The sequence below is a fragment of the Pelophylax lessonae genome, assembly GCF_965119305.1.
Source record: "Pelophylax lessonae genome assembly, chromosome: 8".
Lineage (NCBI taxonomy): Eukaryota > Metazoa > Chordata > Amphibia > Anura > Ranidae > Pelophylax > Pelophylax lessonae.
The window spans coordinates 253,132,954-253,153,874 of record NC_138775.1 but is presented as its reverse complement, the minus strand read 5'-3'; the positions used below and the strand labels follow the sequence as shown (position 1 = coordinate 253,153,874).

The window sequence follows — 20,921 nt, the reverse complement described above, 5'->3', positions numbered from 1 at the left end:
CCAGTCTTGACGTTTCAGCTTGTGTGTCTTGTTCAGTGTTGGTCGTCTTTCAGCCTTTCTTACCTTGGCCATGTCTCTGAGTATTGCACACCTTGTGCTTTTGGGCACTCCAGTGATGTTGCAGCTCTGAAATATGGTCAAACTGGTGGCAAGTGGCATCTTGGCAGCTGCACGCTTGACTTTTCTCAGTTCATGGGCTGTTATTTTGCGCCTTGGTTTTTCCACACGCTTCTTGCGACCCTGTTGACTATTTTGAATGAAATGCTTGATTGTTCGATGATCACGCTTCAGAAGCTTTGCAATTTTAAGAGTGCTGCATCCCTCTGCAACATATCTCACTATTTTTGACCCTGTCAAGTCCTTCTTTTGACCCATTTTGCCCAAGGAAAGGAAGTTGCCTAATAATTATGCACACCTGATATAGGGTGTTGATGTCATTAGACCACACCCCTTCTCATTACAGAGATGCACATCACATAATATGCTTAATTGGTAGTAGGCTTTCCAGCCTATACAGCTTGGAGTAAGACAACATGCATAAAGAGGATGATGTGGTCAAAATACTCATTTGCCTAATAATTCTGCACTCCCTGTAATTGAATCTCTGAGCTAACCATACACAAAAAAACATGCCTCAATCTACTTAAGATTTACCATTATGTAGCGTGAAGGCATAAACAAATATATTTGGTTTATCCTAATCAGGAAGGCCATCACACAACATAGAAGTAGGCAAATATAAAGGAGATTTTACAATTTCCACATAAAGAAAAAAATCCTTACTGGTCCCAGGCTATCATCCAATTTGTCCTTTGCTTTTGGTTTCTGTGGGCTGAGGATGGAGATCATTTCTTTCTTCATTTGCTGCAGGACTTTCTTCAGTTCTGCATTCTCCAGCATGAGCTGCTTCTGCCGCTGTTCATAATCACCAAGCAGAACTCTGTACATCTCCTCCTCATTCCTGGAAGCAGAAACATCATTGGTACCATGTACCACATACCCTCCCACCAGCATTCTGTTTACAAACGGCTCTACGTGCTTGCCTAAGAGGAGAAATATTGCCAACGTTCTATTGGCCAAACCTTTCTTCTGGGTCACAGGAGTGGACTGCATTCTGCACATCTGTGACCCAGATTTAGCCGATAGCATGCTAAAGCCTGCTGTCAAACTGAGGTCACAGAGCCTGTGCAGACTCTGCAGGGATCCCGACAATAATGTAGGCATGTGCCCAGATATCCGACTGGCAGCTAAGAGTGACTGCCCACTGGAGACCGAGAACTGAGCACTGGAGCCTGCAAGGGACAGCTGCAGCATTGGATCGATGCTGCATCTTCATTAGGTGAGAATTCATTTTTTTTTTAATCCCATACTTCTCTTGAGGTTTTGAGGCAAACAATTGTCACTTTACCCATATCAGACAGTGATATCCTTCCCTTTATTTAACAACGTTCCCCAGAACAAAACTGCTGAAATGCAAGTGGTTACTACAACTAATATAAACACGCTCCTTGAGGCCCTGATTTTCTACTCACTTGGCATCAGTTTTGCTTGTTCTCCAAGCCATCCTTTTACCATCAGCTCGACCCACATAATTCAGCACATCGATGGCTGCAGGATCAGAATAAAAAAAGTGTAAGCGAGGTGTTCAGCCCCCAATTTCGAACCCATTTACTAACAATGACCTTCACGTGTATGTCCAGACATAATAAAAACCTATCCAGTACAAACTTGAAATGCATGTACATCTCCCTAGGTTTTATCCCTTTACAAATGCATACCTGTTGACTAAAGCCTGGTACACACTGCTCCGGTCAGAGCCGTTGTACTAACGATTCAACGATCTCCCCCTCTAAGCTGTTGTGTTCTGACAGCATTGGCTGAGAGTGCTGATTGAGAGGCCGTCGGCTGCTGGCTTCCCAGCTTCTATCAGACCATGACATACACATGGGCCGAATCTCGGACGGTTTTCATTGAACTGGCTGAGGTCTGCCGACATTCAGCTCGTGTGTTACAGGGCTTTACACAGTGCCATTGCTGCCGGTGGGGGGGGGGGGGGGGGGGGGGGGGGTCACTCAAAAGCTTTGCCAGTGTACAATCACCTGAAGGTACATGCTTATAACCCAGGGTCTATGAATACTCAGCCTGTGTCCTGTGCTGTATGATAAAGATATCCAGTAAGCTTTTAACATCCAGTCAGGGCAGACAACATAGTGCCTTTGCTGGACTAAAATCATAACTAGCACGGTCAGCTGGACTACACAGCTCTGCCTATGCTCTGCCTCTTTCCCGGTCCATCTCCACATTCATACAATTTTTATCAGCAAACAACATTTCTGCCTTAACTCCCAAGATCCTGCCCACATACAGTGTGTAAAGAAAAGGCCTCTTGGAAGACGTTGTTCTGGGAAGTGTCAATAGGAACTAAGCTCCTATAAGCTGCCCCAGCATGAATTTTACAAGCTTGGTGATGTCATGGAGTATTAAAAGTGGTTTCTCGTTATAGAAGATGCCTAGACATACTTTAAGATCCAATTTTCCCTTAAGGTCACACATTCCATCAAACCACTCATCACTGTTCATTAGTAGGGCGACACTCACATATTTTTTTGTCTTTCTTGTCCATCACTAGCTGGTATAATCTCTCCTTCAGCTTGTTGTACTCTCTCTCCTTCCTCTTCATGTTGTGGTTGTGCTGTGTGGAGCGGCTGGTAATAATGTTCTGTAATTTCTGAACCTACACAGACACGTATAAAATGGATATTAAACAATGCAAGCCTAAATAAATGTATGTAGCACTGCCCCCTAGGGAGCTGCTGAGTGTGGATTCCCCTGGGTTACCCATAGCAACAGTTTGTAAAACTGATCACTTTAAGACTTTGCTCAGACAATGAACAGTCCAGGGAATTTGGTTTTTGTGTTTTATTTTAGAACTTGGATAGGAGAAGGGATGAGTGGGATAATCCCAACTTGAACTATGCACAATTTCTGAGGACAACTGACTGTAGTGTGTGGCAAGGCCACTGCTTCACCTTGCCACTGAAGTGAAGTAAAAGATATGTTCCTGAATTCATTCCTCTTCAGGGTCCTAACCTGGCACTCCCTTTCTCACTTCCCGTGCATGCTAGCCCTTGTCCACTGACTCTCCACTGGAGTGGTCCCCTTCCTGGGCAGACCCCTGGCAAGCTTCCCAGTACTCACGGACACCATTTTTCCCTGGGTTGCTCTGCCTTCAGCTCCACTCGTCAGCATTCTGGACCTCCTGGCTCAGCATCACACACTTGGTCCACTAGGCTGACTGCCTGTAACCACCTTCCTTGCTAACAGGAGGAGAGACAGCCGTCACCATCCTCCTGGGACCTGGCTTCCTGCCCAAGACACCCTGTCACATGTGCCCCCCGGCTTTTATGACCTATCCCAGAATGCACCACTGTTGTGCCAACCCACTGGGACAGCCACAAAAGTCTGTGTGGGCTGGGTTTCCTCCACAGTCCAATAGGGTCTCCAATTGGATACAGTGGGGACACTCCCTCAGCCCAGATGAATCACACCCTGGACACATGCAACAGGCAGAACAATCAGGCTCCCCTGATAAACAGACAGAGCTGGAAAGCTTTTACAAACCTAGCACCTACCTAGGAGGGTGCTACACATATATCTTCATTCATTTTTGGCTATTGTGGGGAAGAATTAGAACCCCTGACAAGTTTATATCGCTGTTGCCTGTTAGAGGAAGTCCCCCACTTCCCGTCACATTAACAGTAGTCCACAATATAGTAGCTCCCTCCAATGGCGATACAGCCAATAAACACCCTTTGTACAGCAGTTTAGCGTTAGAACCTAGGTCAGCTTTTATTACTGCTTGAATCCCCAATAAAATGTCCTTCAATTCTTACCAGGTAACAAGGCAAGTGAGGGAAAACCTCCCCTGTTGAATAGTAGGCCAACATTAGATCACAGGCTAATGTATAAAGCAGAGGAAAACAAACATTCATGTGCAAATTGGGCATCCCTCCCACATGTGTGGTCAGCTCAGGTTGCAACTTGTCATGTCTGATTTATCCAAAATTTGGCATTCAAGCTGAAATCACAAAGACGGCAAAAGCAGCTGGCACACAAGAACTGCACCCCTTGTAACAGCATCTTTCACCTCAACTATTCGCTATTCATGGGGTTTGCCTGCTGCCCACAAAATTCAGGAGATGGCTCATACATGGCTAAAAGATCGGCAGAAAATTCTGCTGTATTTCAGAAGCCAAAGGATAATAAACTAAACTCAGAAAAAAAGTTTGAGTCTATAGATGCAAACTGAAGCTGAAACAGAACATCTCTCAAAATTTTGTAATCATTTATCTTACAGGCTCGCATGGGCCATTTATCTGTATGGGGATGCATACACAAACCATGTTTGAAAAGGAGAATGGAAAGTAGACGCACTTATCCTATATAGATTATGTCTGCTTGGTTTTTGGACCAGTATTGGTACAGAGTAGAGATGGGGACAGAAGTATTAGAAGAAGCAATTGCTGGCTGGAGTTCCTAGAAACCCCTATAAACTATTCTAGCCAAGAGAATTCACTCACCTCTTCCTTCTCATTCTTCAGCAGCTGCAGGAGGCTGTTATTCTTGCACTGCTGCTGTCGTTCCTTTTCCAGCAGAGCAGCATTCTCTCGTTTAGTCACTTCAAGCTGATCCTAGAACATTTAGGAACACTTTTTTAAAAAAGGAACTTGTAAAGTTTTGATTTTGTTTCCCAGAAATGCACATTAATCTGATGAAGTTTTCCATTTACTTCTATGTCAATAGTCATTATTTGTTGATTTTCACATATACACGTCGTGCTTCATCCTTTTACAGTTAGAAAACTGAATGCTTGAATAATGCTCTAATCTCTCAGTCCAAGTTTATTGGTTAAAAAACACCACAACAAAAACGCACAGACCCTGTTCAGCATTTCCATAAAATGTATGTAAAACTCTAAGGGCCCTTTCACACGGGCGTTCCGCATGTCCGTAAATCATCCTATTTTTTTGCGGATGATTTACGGACATAATGTATGTCAATGGCATTGCCGATGTCAGCGGATGACCATCCGCTGAAATCCGATTTTCTTCCTTTCAGTTCTGTTCCGTTTTTTGGAACGGAACAGAACCCTATTTTTGTTCCATTTAAAAAACGGAAAGGAAGCAAAATCGGATGTCAGCGGTGACATCCGCAATGCCCATAGACCTACATTATGTCCGTACATCATCCGGAAACGGATGGGATGACATGCGCACCGTGCAAAAAAAAAAAAAAAAAAAAAAAAAAAGCACCGGAGCAGAAAAAAAAAAACTGAACGGCCGTGTGAAAGAGCCCTAACAATAAATATTTTATTTGCTTCCTTTTGGCCTTGGTTAATGTACCACATGGGTGTGGCTGGCAGCTCATGTGAGCAGACATGATCTTCAGTGGTCTTTCATCCTGCCTAAACTCAGCAGCACCAGCACTTATTTCCATCCCTGGTTGTTTTCAATTATGTATGAAAAGGAAGTTCACCATGACAAGCAAAGTCCTTTTATTGCAACATCCCAACAGAAATCCAACATCAATCCACAAGGACAGTAGCAGGTACAGAAGATTGACGCGTTTCACAAAAATATGCTGGATTTCTGATGGGATGTTACAATAAAAAGGACTTTGTGTATTCCACCGAAGCGAGTCGGGGCTTGCACTCATGTGTGGAGTCCAAGCACCTCAACGATCTCACCTGGAGTGGAACAGCTCTTGTTTTACAGCTTGTTTGCAATCATCCACCCTCTCCTACTGAACTACTGAGTGATTGGGCACTATGAACAGAAGAAAGGAGTGCACAGGTGCTGTGGAGCAGGAAGCGCAAGATGGCAGTTGCAACCCACAAACTCCACATGGCGGCCATGCCATTAGAGAGCAGATGAAAAGTGACAGAGGTTAAATTAGAGACTCCATGCCCTCATGGAGATATTGAAGCCTCTCAGCAACTTTGTTTCTCAATCCAGAACACACGAAACAGCTGCAGCCTCTGAGTCTGATCAGGAGTGGAGGGAGATGACCGCTGCTGTGAGTACTGACACCTTTCTTTCAAAGCCACCTAGAGAGAAAGGGAAAGCTACTCTTCAGATGTCTTTACAACTGTACAGCAATGACAGCCTGACAGGCCAGGGACAAGGAGTCGGGGAGGACAGATCACTCCTCGGACATGATTTACAAGAGGTGAAGGAATGTATGTGAGCACTAGAAGGCCAAGTGAGCAAATTTGAGGATGTGTTGCACCCTCTTCAAAAACAGACATGAAAGCGTCCATCCACAAAATTCATACTAAAATACAGAAATTTGAAGAAAATCTTGAAACTTGCGTGCGCCGCAACAACATCACATATTGCCAAACGGCGGTTATTAGACACAAATGGGAAAGATCTGTCCGCTTTGTGAGGGCTCAGTGTTCCCACACAGGCCCTTACCTCCTGGCAATCCCCCACGTCCATTCCTTGTTCAGCTGCTCCACTACTGGGACGAAGAGAACATTCTTTGCAAATCCAGCGAATTACAAGATATCTCCTTAAAATGGAGCCAAAATTATGATTTTTCTGCATTTTCCACCAGAAACAATGAGCTAAATATCAGGAAGTCATAAAACCGCTATAACGGCGCAATATGTTTTGCCCTACAAAGCTGCAAATAATGCCAATGATACCACTCACTTCTCTGAATCACTGAGTTGTCACTGACTTGCTAGACAGACACGACAATAAGTAATTTCTGCCCGTTATTGTGGCTCTTTTCTAACCGATATGCAGTCTGAATCTACACTCCTGAAGGCTATCCTAATTGAGATCTATGACTCATAGCTGTTCATCTGCCTGAACTGTCCTCTTGGCAGCAGCACTTTTCCTCCTGGATTTCAGGAACTCATCTTGTCACCACTGCAGCAGAGGACTTCTCCTTTCAAGCCAAGTGAAGCGCACCTAACCTGCCAGTTTATGGAACTCCCCTTTTTTCCCACCTGCAGGAAGTGGTTTGCCATTTTTTTTCCCCTATACACCTGAAACCAGCGTTTAAGAAAACTAGAAGAATGGTCAGAACTCTGGCAACTGAAATTTAATGTGGATAAGTGCAAGATAATGGACCTGGGGCGTAAAAACCCAAGGGCAGAATATAGAATATTTGACACAGTCCTGACCTCAGTATCTAAGGAAAGGGATTTAGGAGTAATTATTTCAGAAGACTTAAAGGCGGGAAGACAATGTAATAGAGCAGCACGAAATGCCAGCAGAATGCTTGGATGTATAGGGAGAGGTATAAGCAGTAGAAAGAGAGAAGTGCTTATGCCGCTGTACAGAACACTGGTGAGACCTCACTTGGAGTATTGTGCGCAGTCCTGGAGGCCATATCTCCAGAAGGATATAGATACTCTAGAGAGAGTTCAGAGAAGAGCTACTAAACTAGTACATGGATTGCAGGAAAAAACTTACCAGGAAAGGTTAAAGGACCTTAACATGTATAGCTTGGAAGAAAGAAGAGACAGAGGGGATATGATAGAATTTTTTAAATACATAAAGGGAATCAACTCGGTAAAGGAGGAGAGCATATTTAAAAGAAGAAAAACTACCACAAGAGGACACAGTTTTAAATTAGAGGGGCAAAGGTTTAAAAGTAATATGAGGAAGTATTACTTTACTGAGAGAGTAGTGGATGCATGGAATAACCTTCCTGCAGAAGTGGTAGCTGCAAATACAGTGAAGGAGTTTAAGCATGCATGGGATAGGCATAAGGCTATCCTTCATATAAGATAGGGCCAGGGACTATTCAAAGGATTCAGATATATTGGGCAAACTAGATGGGCCAAATGGTTCTTATCTGCCGACACATTCTATGTTTCTATGGGACCTGTGCAAGTTCCTCCCCCAATTATGTCCTCCCAGGTAGAGGACTTTTCTTTCTTAGTTTTAACCTTTTTTCCTGTTCTATTGCTACAGCACAGCATCCTGACCCGTTCTGTGCTTTTTTTGAAAATGTAAATGTTGCCACCATCCCCCCCATTTTCATTAAGTACTCTACCTGCTTGCCAAACTCCTATCTGATAAATACTGCTTACAGTTCTGGTCATGGGGGAACTTAAAAAATGTCTAACACCACCTTGGATAGGCTCCAACGTCCAAACCTTCTGCCCAAGGTACATTCATTTCTTTCCATCATTTATGAAGAGAAATGGGTCTTTGTGATCTATGGTGTATAGCATATACAACAACTTACAGAATCCTAATTCACTGTCCACTCCAAAACCCATAATTCCCTGTCCCATATAGACTTTGCTTTAGGCTCTACTGAACTCCTCCCTTACCTTGCCTCCATTGACATGCAGGCCATAGGAATTTCTGATCATTTCCTATTCTCAGCTACACTAAACTGCCCAGTTGGCAGTGTTGCCAAACTCGATCTCTTCTGGCTCTTTCCCTCCCATGATCCCAAAAATCATGCCCTTCTTTCCTTTTATGGATAGAATACAAATACTGCACCACAACTGTTGGTGTAGGATGCTTTAAAGGCATATCTTTGGGGCCTTTTTATCAAGGCAGTCAGCACTACTAAAACTAATAGCAAGTGCAAGGTACTTCGGGGCCAGCAGAGTGGTACTTGAGGCTGAAACCACTAATATCCAGAACTTCGATCATTCCCCTGGTAAGCATCCCTACTGGCTAGATAGCCAGACTAGGCTAACAATTGGAAGACAATTCTTTCAAATGCGCCTACTATTGGCAGAGGAAGAACAGACCGGCAGGGTGTAAGCCAACATTGCCAGCTCCTAGTTAGCTGCTTCCCATGCTAGAACCATAAAGGATACAATGGGATGAATTCATACCCAGCATGGCTTCCACCTAGAGACCTTTAAGTCCAAGAGTTGTATACCTCCAAAGTTTAATATACCAGTGTTGAATTGCAACCCTTTCTAAATCGCATTTCTTTGCCTGCTCTTTCCCCAACAATTAGAAGCATACTTGATATTCTATTAACTCTGGAAGAACTTGAGTTTGCAGTTGCAAGCTGTAAGGCTCCAGGTATATAATCCACAATATAGGGGTTTTAATCTTCTTGCCCTGTTATGTACTTAACAAAGTTTTCTCCTCCAGTTGGCACCTCCCTTTCATGACAACTATAGTGGTAATACCCAAAAAAACATAGGAACCCATTATACCCAGAACCCTACAGGCCAATATCATTACTCACCTCCAATGGGAAATTACTCAAACTTTTTGCCAACAGATTGATTAATATTATTTGCAAAGTAATTCACTCTATGCAGAGGATGTACTAATTTCTTTCAGACAGGCACACTTCCCTCTACTCTGCAATGTCCATTATTGAGTTCAGCACCTTTTCCGGGCTTAAGATCAATTGGGAGAAGTATATATTACTTCCACATGGCTTCCCGCTCCGCTCTCAGATGAGGTCTCCCAGTTTTTAAGTACCTGGGAACGATGCTCACCAACCAGATACATGACTACATCTGACTGAATTTGCACCCGTTGCTTACTAGGTTTCAAGCTCCTAGCTCCCCTATGAGAACATCCTTTATCGTTAGCTGTCTGCACTAATCTTATTAAGATGATCTGGATTCCTCAACTGTTCTTTTTGCATAAACCACTTAAGAATTTTACTGCAGTGTTTGGAGACCTGATCCAGCATATAAAAAACAGGATCAGGTTAGGATTGTTGCATTAACCCATAGATCAAGAGGGATCGTCAGTCCGCACTCCATTCATTTATTTCATTACAGATCAACTGCAGCACATAGTGGGATGGGAGTAACAAGATTTTTACACTTCCTCCAATTGAATTCACTCTTCATCCCACTACAGGTGTTGAACTGCCCTATCTTAAGTAGTTGTCAACCCTAGCACTGAACATCACACCTAATGTATAAATTAGGGCAGGAGGTTAGGACTTTAATAGAAGTCACTGGTTACACCAAGTATACCCTGCTTTGGTCCGATGAAACGCTGCCTTAACGCAATCAGATGGAAGGCTTTCAGAGGTGGGAGAGAGCAGGAGTTGCAAATCTGATTCAGCTCTATGCCAATGGAATCCTTTCAACAACTCCATTTAGTTTGATCCAAAACAAAAAACTTCTATAATTTTGCCATCTACTTCATATGCAGGGCTGGACTTCCTTTGTCTCCTTTTCTCCCACACCTTTGTTTGATGTACTTACTCAAGCCGAATAAACCAAGGGTCTAATCTCAAATCTTCTCAAAGTTGCTAAGGAATTTTCTCCAAAAATGTCCTCTCCTTTGCAAACACAGGTTGAGGATCTAGGTCCTCTCTCTGAAGAGCTTTGAAATGCCGTACTGCAGAATGGTCAGCTGGTCTCACTCTCCCCCATGCACAGAGTGACACAGGTTTTCATTCTGCACGGAGTGTACCATACACCAGTCTTCCCTTATAGAACTGGTCTTAGAGGGGGCCAAATCCTGATGCTGAAAAGTCCAAGATGCGCCAACATACCTGGATGAGTGTGCTTTAATAGGATAAGGGTGAACCCAGACCTTAAGCAGATAGACTTGGATGATGAGCTGCCAAGTCCACTTAGAAAGGGCAATGAGCGGAAACCTGTCGAACCCTCAAGAATGATAGAAAGAGCATCAGTCAGTATAGGTCATGTAAGGCTCCTTACAGGTTAACACAGCCAACTCAGACTTGCTGAGGTGATGGCAACTAAAAAGGCAGAACCAGGCAAAACCAGAAAAGACATCTGGTTCCTCCTTGGTGGTTCATATAAGCCACAAATGTTGCATTGTCCAACTGGATCCAGATCAAATGACTTAAAAGTCGAAAGGCCCAGCATCAATGGGATAAACAAATTGCCTGTAACATCAAAATGTTGAATGGGAGATGAGCTTCTGCTGGCACTCAAGTCCCTTGCATTAAGAGGGTGCCCAGGACTTCCCAGCCCACCAGCCTGGCATCAGACATGAGATGTCCTTCACAGTCTAAGTCTTGTTAAGAAAATTGTCAAATCCAAAATAGATGGCCTACTTCTTAAGGAACCTGTCCTGAATAGGATAAAAATCGAAACAAGTGCATAATGCATCCACTGAGATACCTTTTGCACCAAGTCATTTATAGAGAATAGCGTGTCCCCTCCCCCCCCCCACTAACTGTGCAAAAGCAGCTGTATCCATAGGGAAATCAGAAGGATCCTGGAGGAGATGGACTAGATACATGCTCATGGCTTCTAGGTTCTGAGTGGGCTAACATGGCTGAATGTGTAAAACTAGAAAATTAAAACCCACGCTAAGATGGTGTATAAAGTGTGAATAAATATATAAATAAATTAATGATATGTCCTGAAGCTGCTACTCACTAGGTAAAATACCAGAAAAGTTTAAAATTCATAAAAGGCAGCGCTAGCAGGTAAAATCAACAATCAGTGTATACAATAATACATAAAGTGCACACTGTGTTAAAAAAAAAGAGATAAAATTCATCCAAAATAAAGTGCATAAGTGGGCGTTATCAAAGGTCTTTGATAACGCCCATTAAGGCTGGCGAAACGCATTGACGCACTTCCGGGCAGCGGAGCATCGCACGACGTAATCTCCTGTTAACCACCGTGGAACGCACGCCGGCAGCGTATGCGGAAGTGAATGACACCAATGTAGATGTAACCAATGCTCCTAATAACTCAACGCTTGTGAGTAGTATTCTGTTTGATTTTCTTAATAAATTACCTACGGGCTTCACTATTATGGCTCCTTTTCTCCTTTATAATATATGGTCGTGATTAAGTGGAAAGGAGTTGAGCTAAAGGCATCCTAAAGAGGCTGTGCTGGATCCATCCATCTGTACAGGGGATATTGAATGAGCTTAAGGCGTTCCTTTTTTCTCTCCATTTGGTGAGTGCATCCCCATAGGGGGCCTTCTTCCTGAGAGCACCTGGGAACTTTTTGTGGAATATTTAAGCACTTCTCAGCACCTTAGTTCCTCTGAGGGAACCATCTTTTGGACTGCACTTTATTCAATAATTTTTGTTTGCACCTATATATTTTTGATTGTCTGATGGACATCTAATTGCACTTCACTTATGCACTTTTTTTTGGATGAATTTTATCTATTTTTTAACACATTGTGCACTTTATGTATTATTGTATACACTGATTGTTGATTTTACCTGCTAGCGCTGCCTTTTTATGAATTTTAAAATAAACGGCACCATAACGGTGGAGAATTCCTCCCTGGATAAATCAGAGGAGGAGAAGGGTGCACTAGATGGTGTTTAAAGGCTCAGAGGACAGAGTGGACTCCAGCAGTGGAAAGGGCTATTAGCATCAAGGATCTTGCTAAAGAAAAAGAATGTCTTGCTAAATGCAAAAAGAAATGGATTTGCTTCTTAGCAGAAAAAAAAAAAAAAAAAAAAAAAAAAAAAAAAGAAAATCTATTCTCTAGGAAATGGGGGTAAGCTGGGCTACGCCAAAAGCTCTCAATGGTTGCCAGTATCCACTCTTCTGAAGGTAGCTGCATCATTTCTCTACTCAAATAGGCTTATTAAAATGGTGAAAAAAAGGGACTAATTCACAAAATGTATTTATGCTGGTTGGGAAGATGGTAGGCGTCATATGATCGATGAAGATTATATTTTTCAAGCAACATTTTCATAGCTCTAAACTTAGCTTTTACATAATACCATGAATCTCTCGGTCTTCCTGCATTCGATTTCCTGAATTCCCTTCTAAACAATGAGGATTATAAACACGCCAGCAGTTTGGCATGACTAAACTGTATACTGTAAAAAGGTGACAATGTGACAGCTTTACTCACTTTGTAAATTTGTGGAACGAGTTAACTTTCCACTTACCTTAAGTCTGCTGTGATTACTCTGCAAATACTCCAAGTCACTATTTATTTTTAGAATTTGTGTTTCCACATCTTCTCTCCTCCGCAAGTCTCTTGTGTGACGCTGGAGCAGCTCATGGATGCAGTTTAATATTGATACCACATGTAAGCGTCTCCCGCTGCCGTTCTTCGATACGGTTTGCAAGGACGGAAACCCCAAAGTCTTCAACTCCTGTTGAAAAAACAAAGCCAGTTTATAGCAAGGCCTTAAGAAGAACTATGGCCAACATGAAAATATAATCAATCTGTGATGCAACCCTACAATCTGTTAAACATTTAATTAATAATCTCTATACAGGATCTTCCCACCAGCTTGGCTTCTCCTCTGAGAAGCTAACAGAGGAAAACAAGCAGCAAAGAAGCATACAGATAGATTGAAAAATCTGTGTGCAAAGTTACTTGCAGGCAAAAAAATAGTAATGATATACTAATTACAACAAAAATAAAAAAAAATTATACTCTCTTCCTTGCACCTAGCTGCATCCTCCCCTCCACCAGGCTGAAACTCCCCCTCTCTTCTGTGCACCTGGCTCTGCCCCCCTTCACCTTGCTGCAACTCCCCCTGTGCACCTGGCTCCACCCTCCCCTCCACCTGGCTGCAACTCCCCATCTCTTCTGTGCACCTGGCTCCATCCTCCCCTAAAGGGAACCCGGCCGTGAAGCCACAAGGGTCCCTACTGCGCATGCGCGAAGCACGCTGCGCATTCCTATTGGCTAGGGTGGGGGAAGGAGGAGGGGGCCGAGCTTCCGGGACACTGACTCGGCACGGTGTCCTGGAAGAGGGGAAGGGTTACCTGTCAAAAACGGGTACCCATTCCCCCTCCCCCCCGAAAGATGCCAAATGTGGCACCGGAGGGGGGGGGGGGGGCAAAATAGCGGAAGTTTCATTTTTGTGTGGAACTCTGCTTTAAGCCCGTTACGCATGGGCCAAATGTCAGATGACATCAGTCGGTTAAAAAAAAAAAAAAAGCCAACATTTGGCCTGTGTTTAAGGCAGCTGGTCTAACAAAAGCTCGCATGCTGGAAAACCAACAGCCGACCAGCTCCCGTTTAGGGCTCTCAGCCAATAGCTGAGAGCACTGACCGAAGTGTTCTGGTAGGGAAGGCCATCCCCCCGTCAGAGCAAAAAAGAACAGGAAGAGAGATCAGTGTACTAACATTGGATCCTTAGTACAGTGGTCGGTTTTCTTTCATTCAATCCGCTGGGTTGAGCGAAAAAAAAAAAAAACTAGTGGTGTGTACTAGGTTTTACATTCAGCGAACAAAGATAAAGGGGATATGTCGTTCCACGCATATTAACTGCTTGTAATGGGACAATGGACTATTAATTAACACAGGAAACAAGTGCACGTCAACAGGTTCTAGAAAACTGTGCAGGGTGTAGTAAAGTAAACTCTTTCGTAGCAGTTTCAAGCACGCCCGGTTTAAAACAGGTAAATACATGGACAAGCTATTGGGATTTGAGAGCAGGTATATCTTTTTTCCAGGTTTAAAACAGGATCATCTCATATAGCTCCAACTACGGGGTTAATTTACTGAAGGAAAATAGACTGCACTTCGTAAGAGCAGTTAGATTCTACAAAGTGCAATTGCTCCAGAGTTTAGAGGGGGGAGCTCTGCTGACTTCTATTATCCAATCATGTGCAAGCAAAATTGCATTTTTTTTTATTTTTTCCTGATTTTGATTGGGTAATTTTTGCAAAGTGAAACATTGCTCTTTTACTAAGCTCCTGAGCAACTGCACTTTGCAGAGTGCACAGTCAGACACTACGACCACCCACCACTTAACACTCACATGCACAGCACTTTGATTCTTTGTAATTCAATTCTTCAGGACCAAAGCAAGGCCATGCAAGACCAGGAACTACTTACAAGTCATTGTCTTGTGAACTTCGCACCATCGAACCTACATTCCTGCATGTAATGGGTCTTATAAAAAGCACTGTGGGCTGGAGCAGAGTTAGGATCATTTTAAAAAGATCAGGGGCATGTAGAGTGTAGAGACTATAATGGGGTGCCGGAGAATGAATAACTGCAGGATCACGTTTAGGACTGGGTGCTTCCACACAAATTACTGACTACAGTGCCTTGATGTACTCCAATACTGCCAGGGAGTAGAACAAAAGCCATAGGAAGGTAGGCCATATCCCCATGCGTATATGATAAATGGAGATCTCCAATAAATATCCAGCTCCATATTTCATTAGTGTACTCTGGTGTTATTTGCAATGCTTTAAGACCCCAGGCTCACCTGGTCAAGATATGCGACACATTGTTCTACATTGTCTTCATTGCAGAAATCTGAATCTTGAGACGATTTGCCTATATTGAGTGCTGACTGCAGATAGCTTGGGGATGGTATTCTGGGTTCAGAGTTGTACCGGGAAATTATTCTGGTTCCTTGGGGGAAAAAAAAGCAAAAAATAAATAAAAGTGCATAAGACATCTTCCCAGACATTTTTGGTTAATGTCATTGTATCTTGATTCTTTAATTCTCAAATAAAGTTTTAGTGTGAATCGTGGGCAGGTTGCAGGAAGTTTGTATTAAAATCAATAGTCAATAATTTCCCTTTGGGATTTTTAAAGTATTTTAAATCTGAAGCCAGAGATTACGAAAACATCCAGGCAGCTAGCATTTAAAAAAAAAAAAAAAAAAAAAAAAAAAAAAAGGGGGGGGCTCAGCAGTAATATCCACCATACTGCCTAATCATGACAGGCTGACAACTTAGGATGTGCTTTACATTACTGTACATTTATATCAGTCCTCAAAGAGCTATCAATCCAAAAGGATTACATACAAGTACTAGGACCAATTACCCTACAAGCATGAACAGTGATAGTTAGAGGAGATCTATGGATCACAGGAAGGCAATTCGTTTTGCACTCCTGTGACCCGTTTTCAGCAGACAGCAGGCTGAAGTCACAGAAGTCAGTTCAGGCACCGTGTCATCTTGACCACATAGTCGGAATCCACCAAATCCCTGGACTGACACCTGGCTCAGCCTCTCAGCGAGCCGCTGAGAGGCTGAGCCGGCCACTCCTCCACAGCCCAGCGCTCCAGGGGGGGGGGGGGGGGGGGGGAGGAGGGGGCAGAGCAGAGAGCGGTGACTGACAGTCAGCAGCTCTCTGTTCGGGGAGCTGCCAGAACCGAGCCAGGGGTGGTGTTCAATCTCTCGGTTCTCAGTGCAGAGGTGCCGGGGGACTGATGCAGCATCCACCTAGGTAAGTATGTATCTGGAAAAAAAGAAAGCCATACTACTTTTAAAAGAGCAAGTAAACCCATTTAAAAAATGTGGGGAAAAAAAAAAAACTGTAAAGACAAAGGCATAATGAGCTAGTATGCATTGCATACTAGCTCATTATGAAGTATTTACCTAAAAACTAAGCCCCCTCAGTACCGACAGGACAGCCGACATGTCCAGCCGTCCTGCTTCCTGGATCTCGTCCTCCGGTCATCTGATTGGTCGGGGGCGCGATTACATCACTTCCGCGCATGCGCGTGGGAGCCGCCGTTCACGGCACTGGGATCTGAAGGAACGGCACGGGTGGCCGTTCCTTCAGAGCGCATGCACCGATGACGTCATCGGCTGCATGCACTGTAAATATCTCCTAAACAGTGCAAGTTTAGGAGATATTTATAGCACCTACAGGTAAGCCTTAACAAAAGGGGTTTACAACCTCTTTAAACAGCGCTTTCTATAAAGTGTGAAACTTTACCAACCTATAATCATATTACACTCCTTTCAATGCTCATAACTTATACAAAAACTAAGAAGCAGGTGAGGATGTCATGAAATGCGTTATGTAGAACTTGGGATGCGTCACTTCTGCTCCAGAGGCGGAACACACTACCGATTGTAGGCGCCATCCATTTTGCTGGCAACACAGCGGACCAATGATACAATTGCATGTAGCTTTTTAAAAGATTTAATACATTTTAAATGGAATTACACTACGAGGGGCCACCTCTCCATGTTATCCCTTGATAATTAAACAGAGTGGAGTAAGACGAGGACCACATCAAAAAGGGGACTGAATCCAGGACAGAGACAAATAGAAACATCAGGAAAGGTCCCATAGTGACCAAACAAGCGCTATGGACTCCTCTTGCTGTACAGTAAGGGGGGGGGGGGTCATTGGCATCCGGTGAGTGTGGTTCATATCACAAAAGCACGTGGTGGAAAGCATCTAGAAGATTAATTTGGGTGTAGGAACTAAGCACTTTATCTTGCACATTTATGAGCACTATTTTTTACAAGGACTATTTATTTATTATATAGATTACTTCATCTTGCCCATTTTTATCATTTTCCTATATTTTATAAGTAAATCACACAGTTGATTAGTCGTTTTTGTATAAGTTATAGGAGTATTGAAAGGAGTGTAATATATGATAATAGATGGGTAAAGTTTCACACTTTATAGCAAGCGCGGTTTAAATATCACTGTTCCATCTTTAGACCTCTAATCTGAGGCAATAGAAAGCAGCTGCATTTTTTTAGGGTAATTTTACAGCTTTAGGGCCCTTTCGCACAGGCTTTCCGATCAGGTGCGCCAGTCAGTTTTTCAGGCAGACCTGATCAGATGCTCCTTGTACCTCTATGGAGCAGCAGATGTTAGCAGAGACATGTCCGCTGACATCCACTGCTCTCCGATCCGATCTGTGAAATCCAGACGGTAGGAAACCCTATTTTCCATCCGTCTGGAGGATCGGATAGGATTACCACGGATCGGCGGTTCTTTTTCATCCGATCTCCCATAGAGGAGAGCGGGGATCTGACGGGTCCATCTCTGCATAAAGAGCAGAGACGGAGCGGTCATCCGCCTGCTCAGCAGGAATCGGCAGATCGATCGCCGCTGAGCAAAACGGAGTCCGCTGGGCGGAAAAGCCCATGTGAAACGACCCTTAGGAAGTCCTGGTGGCGTAGGTGTTATTTTTTTTTTCTTCTTTTATATCCATCACCCTACAAGCATTTCTCTGAACCAGGGTGCGTTAAGATAAAAAATAAGTCTTAATTGTTGTGCCACTCCAAAACACTCACGCGACTCCTGCGCTGTCCAGGTTGCAGCACCACTGCTCCCTCTTCCTGGTCACATAGGAAACTTTCATAGCAGCAGGAGCCTATGGGACCGGGGGCATGGCCAAGCAATGCTGTGTGTCTCTATGGACGCACACAGCCCAGCCCAGAAGGGAGCCTGCATTGGTGCCTCCTTAGCACATGGTATACTGAGGGAGCTGCTGCAAGGAGGAGCAGTGGATTGCCAAAATGTAGGTAAGGGACTGCTCCGTGCAATATATCATTGAACAGAGCAGGTCAGTATAAAAGGTTTTATATTTTAATTTAAAAATAATAGCCTTTAGCTTTAAAGACAAATAAAATACTGCAATGGATATCAATACAAAGCCTATACTAGTACAAAGGATTACATATTAACTTGTGGCTTCTGTTTTTAACAAAAGCTAAGCCACAAAAATATTTACACATTGCATGGCCATAGACAATAAAATTGGCCACAGGTATTACACAGCAAAGAAAAAAAAAAAGTAATCTGCCAAGAATCATGTGTGTTCAAATCTAACTGAAATCTTGTGTACACTATATGGTCAAATGTTTGTGAACCACCCTACCCTCACACCTACAGGTATATAAACAGGTTTGTTGGACATACCTTTTTTTTTAACCAAGAGTGCCAACATGGAGCTTTCCCTACACACACCACCCCTTCTTTGTGGCTATAATAGCCCCCGCTCTTCTGGGAGGGCTTTCCACAAAAGTGTGTATGTGGGAACCCGCACCAATTCAGCCAATATAACATTTGTGAGGTCAGGTAGATGATGGACGAGAAGACCTGGCTGATGATCAGTGTTCAAATTCACCTATTCGAGCTCCTCCATACCAATCCATGCCCCCCCCCCCATCTGTATCACACTGCTGCCTTACAGAGACTCATCATTGAATCTCACCTCCTTATCCAGCAATGTGCTCAAGCTCTGTGCTCCCTCCTACAGTTTGTGATTAGCGCTGCCATTGAAGTCCACTCCTTCACTTTCTGCTCTTTGCACTACTCCCAGCACCTCCCTCTGAGTTCACAGGAGCTGAAACTACAGAGGAGGCATCAGGTATCAATGTGCGCTGACAGTATTGGATGTCAGCATGCATTAAGAACACTGGAAAAAACATTGTGCGGTATACATCCACCATAATGTTGGATTTGCAGCAGAACCCCTGGGGTCCAAAAACATTTTCCCCATGGACCACTGGTTGGCAACCACTGTAGCATTAACTATACTCTTTACTGGATACACTTGAACTCAATAGAACAGGTTTTCAATAGAACAGAGTTTCATGGAACCCTAGAGTTCCTCTAGAGGTTGTTGGGGGTTCCTTGAGCAATGACCAATTTCTGCCTCTCAGATAAGTTCCCACTGACACCAATGATCTTTTTAGCAATCTATAAGGAGATAATTCTTCCCAATGACCATCACACTAATGTATCACGAGTTGTAGATATAGTCCTTTTTAGCAGCGGTTCCCTGAAACCGCAAATATATTTTAAGGGTTCCGGTGTGGTCCTTTGGGTTACAAGAGGACATACTTATGAAATTTGCGCTCTATTTCAGGACAATGTTATCATACAGCATTCATGTGACAAGTACAAACTTGAAACATTTTATCAACTTCGAAAATAAATATAAAATGGGCACTGGCATCCAAGGAAATATGTAGGTATGGTGTGCGTGTAAAGGCTCAGCCAGCCAATTAAATCTGAATTAACATGTGCCTGTGGTTTTTGAGTAATGATATGCTGCAAAGGAGGGGGGTAAGGAAGGCAGGAATTAACCTATAACTAAAGCGGGTAAGAACCTTTTAAAACTTTTAGTGCAGGTTCACACTGGTGCGATGACAGACATCGCATGTGATTCTCACCGCATTGCTGTGCAGATCACATGCAATGTTTATGGCTAAAATCTCATCGCATTCACACCAAAATGATGCAGGACCCTTTTTTGGTTCGCACTGGAATCGGATTGCATGGGTGATTACACCTATGAGATCCGATTCCAGCACCATTTCACAGTTCGCACTGCGATACAATCTGGGTGTGTCATTAACTTTACATGGACACCCCCAGCAATTCCCAGATCTCAGTGTGATTCTGATGCGATACGGGAATCGGCACTGCATTGCAGGGTTTCCCGCATTGCACCAGTGTGAACCGGGACTGAAGCAGCCACAACAGATATTTGAGAGCTACCCTTTTATAAAGCTGCTCCTACATCTTATATGCCCCACATGATGAATAAGGCCCCTTTTATACGGGACAGACTGCGTCCAAATCAGCAGGGGTACTGTCTGCTAAACCCTTGCTCATCAGAGCGGGCGGATGACAGGTCCATGTCTGCTCAATTTATACAGAGCGGACATGGACAGAGCCAGCCCTGCTCTATGGGCAGTCAGGTGTAAACGGACACCGCTGTGCATTTACACCCAACTACCTCCGATCTTATCCACCTACACAGAGGACGGATCCCCTTCCGTTTGCCTTTAGTGGACCGGATCAGAGATAGGCGGGTGTAAACAGGCACAAGTCCCTTTACAACTGCCGGTCCATTGGAGTGAAATGGACAGTCTGAAAAAGTGACAGGTGAACCTGATCGGAATGGTCATGTGCAAGTGGCTTAAATGCTCTACTCCTGATCCTAGCCAATTAAACCTGAAAGCCACCCCTCCGGAGACAACTGTTCGCCATCTTGACTTTATCACAGCACCTGAATCCTACAAGAACAAAAAAGGGGAAAGCGCCTCTAAATGTATTAGATTAAAAATGTATTAAAAAGCTACAAAGGAGTCTATTTGAAAAAAAAATAAATAAATAAATTCTTGAAGTGTCGGTCAGAAAATGTTATAAATAAGTAAATTTTCGCCTTCACTGCTCTGCGCTGATGAGGCGGCACTGAAGGGCACTGATTAGGTGGCAATAATATGCCGCAATGATTGCCATCACTAATAGGT

The 20,921-nt window shown here is 43.5% G+C and overlaps 1 protein-coding gene across 2 annotated transcripts in view; it reads right to left on the bottom strand.

Moving 5' to 3' along the window:
• The window catches only part of SSX2IP (SSX family member 2 interacting protein), a 53,815-nt gene that overhangs the window by 14,755 nt on the left and 18,139 nt on the right, over window positions 1-20,921 (bottom strand). For both annotated transcript variants that reach the window (XM_082264754.1, XM_082264755.1), the window contains exons 3-8: window positions 15,158-15,306; window positions 12,869-13,078; window positions 4,581-4,691; window positions 2,599-2,734; window positions 1,533-1,608; window positions 784-961 (exon numbers count right to left, since the gene is read on the bottom strand). In XM_082264754.1, the coding sequence (XP_082120880.1) occupies window positions 784-961; window positions 1,533-1,608; window positions 2,599-2,734; window positions 4,581-4,691; window positions 12,869-13,078; window positions 15,158-15,306 (860 nt within the window). The remainder of the gene's footprint in view (window positions 1-783; window positions 962-1,532; window positions 1,609-2,598; window positions 2,735-4,580; window positions 4,692-12,868; window positions 13,079-15,157; window positions 15,307-20,921) is intronic.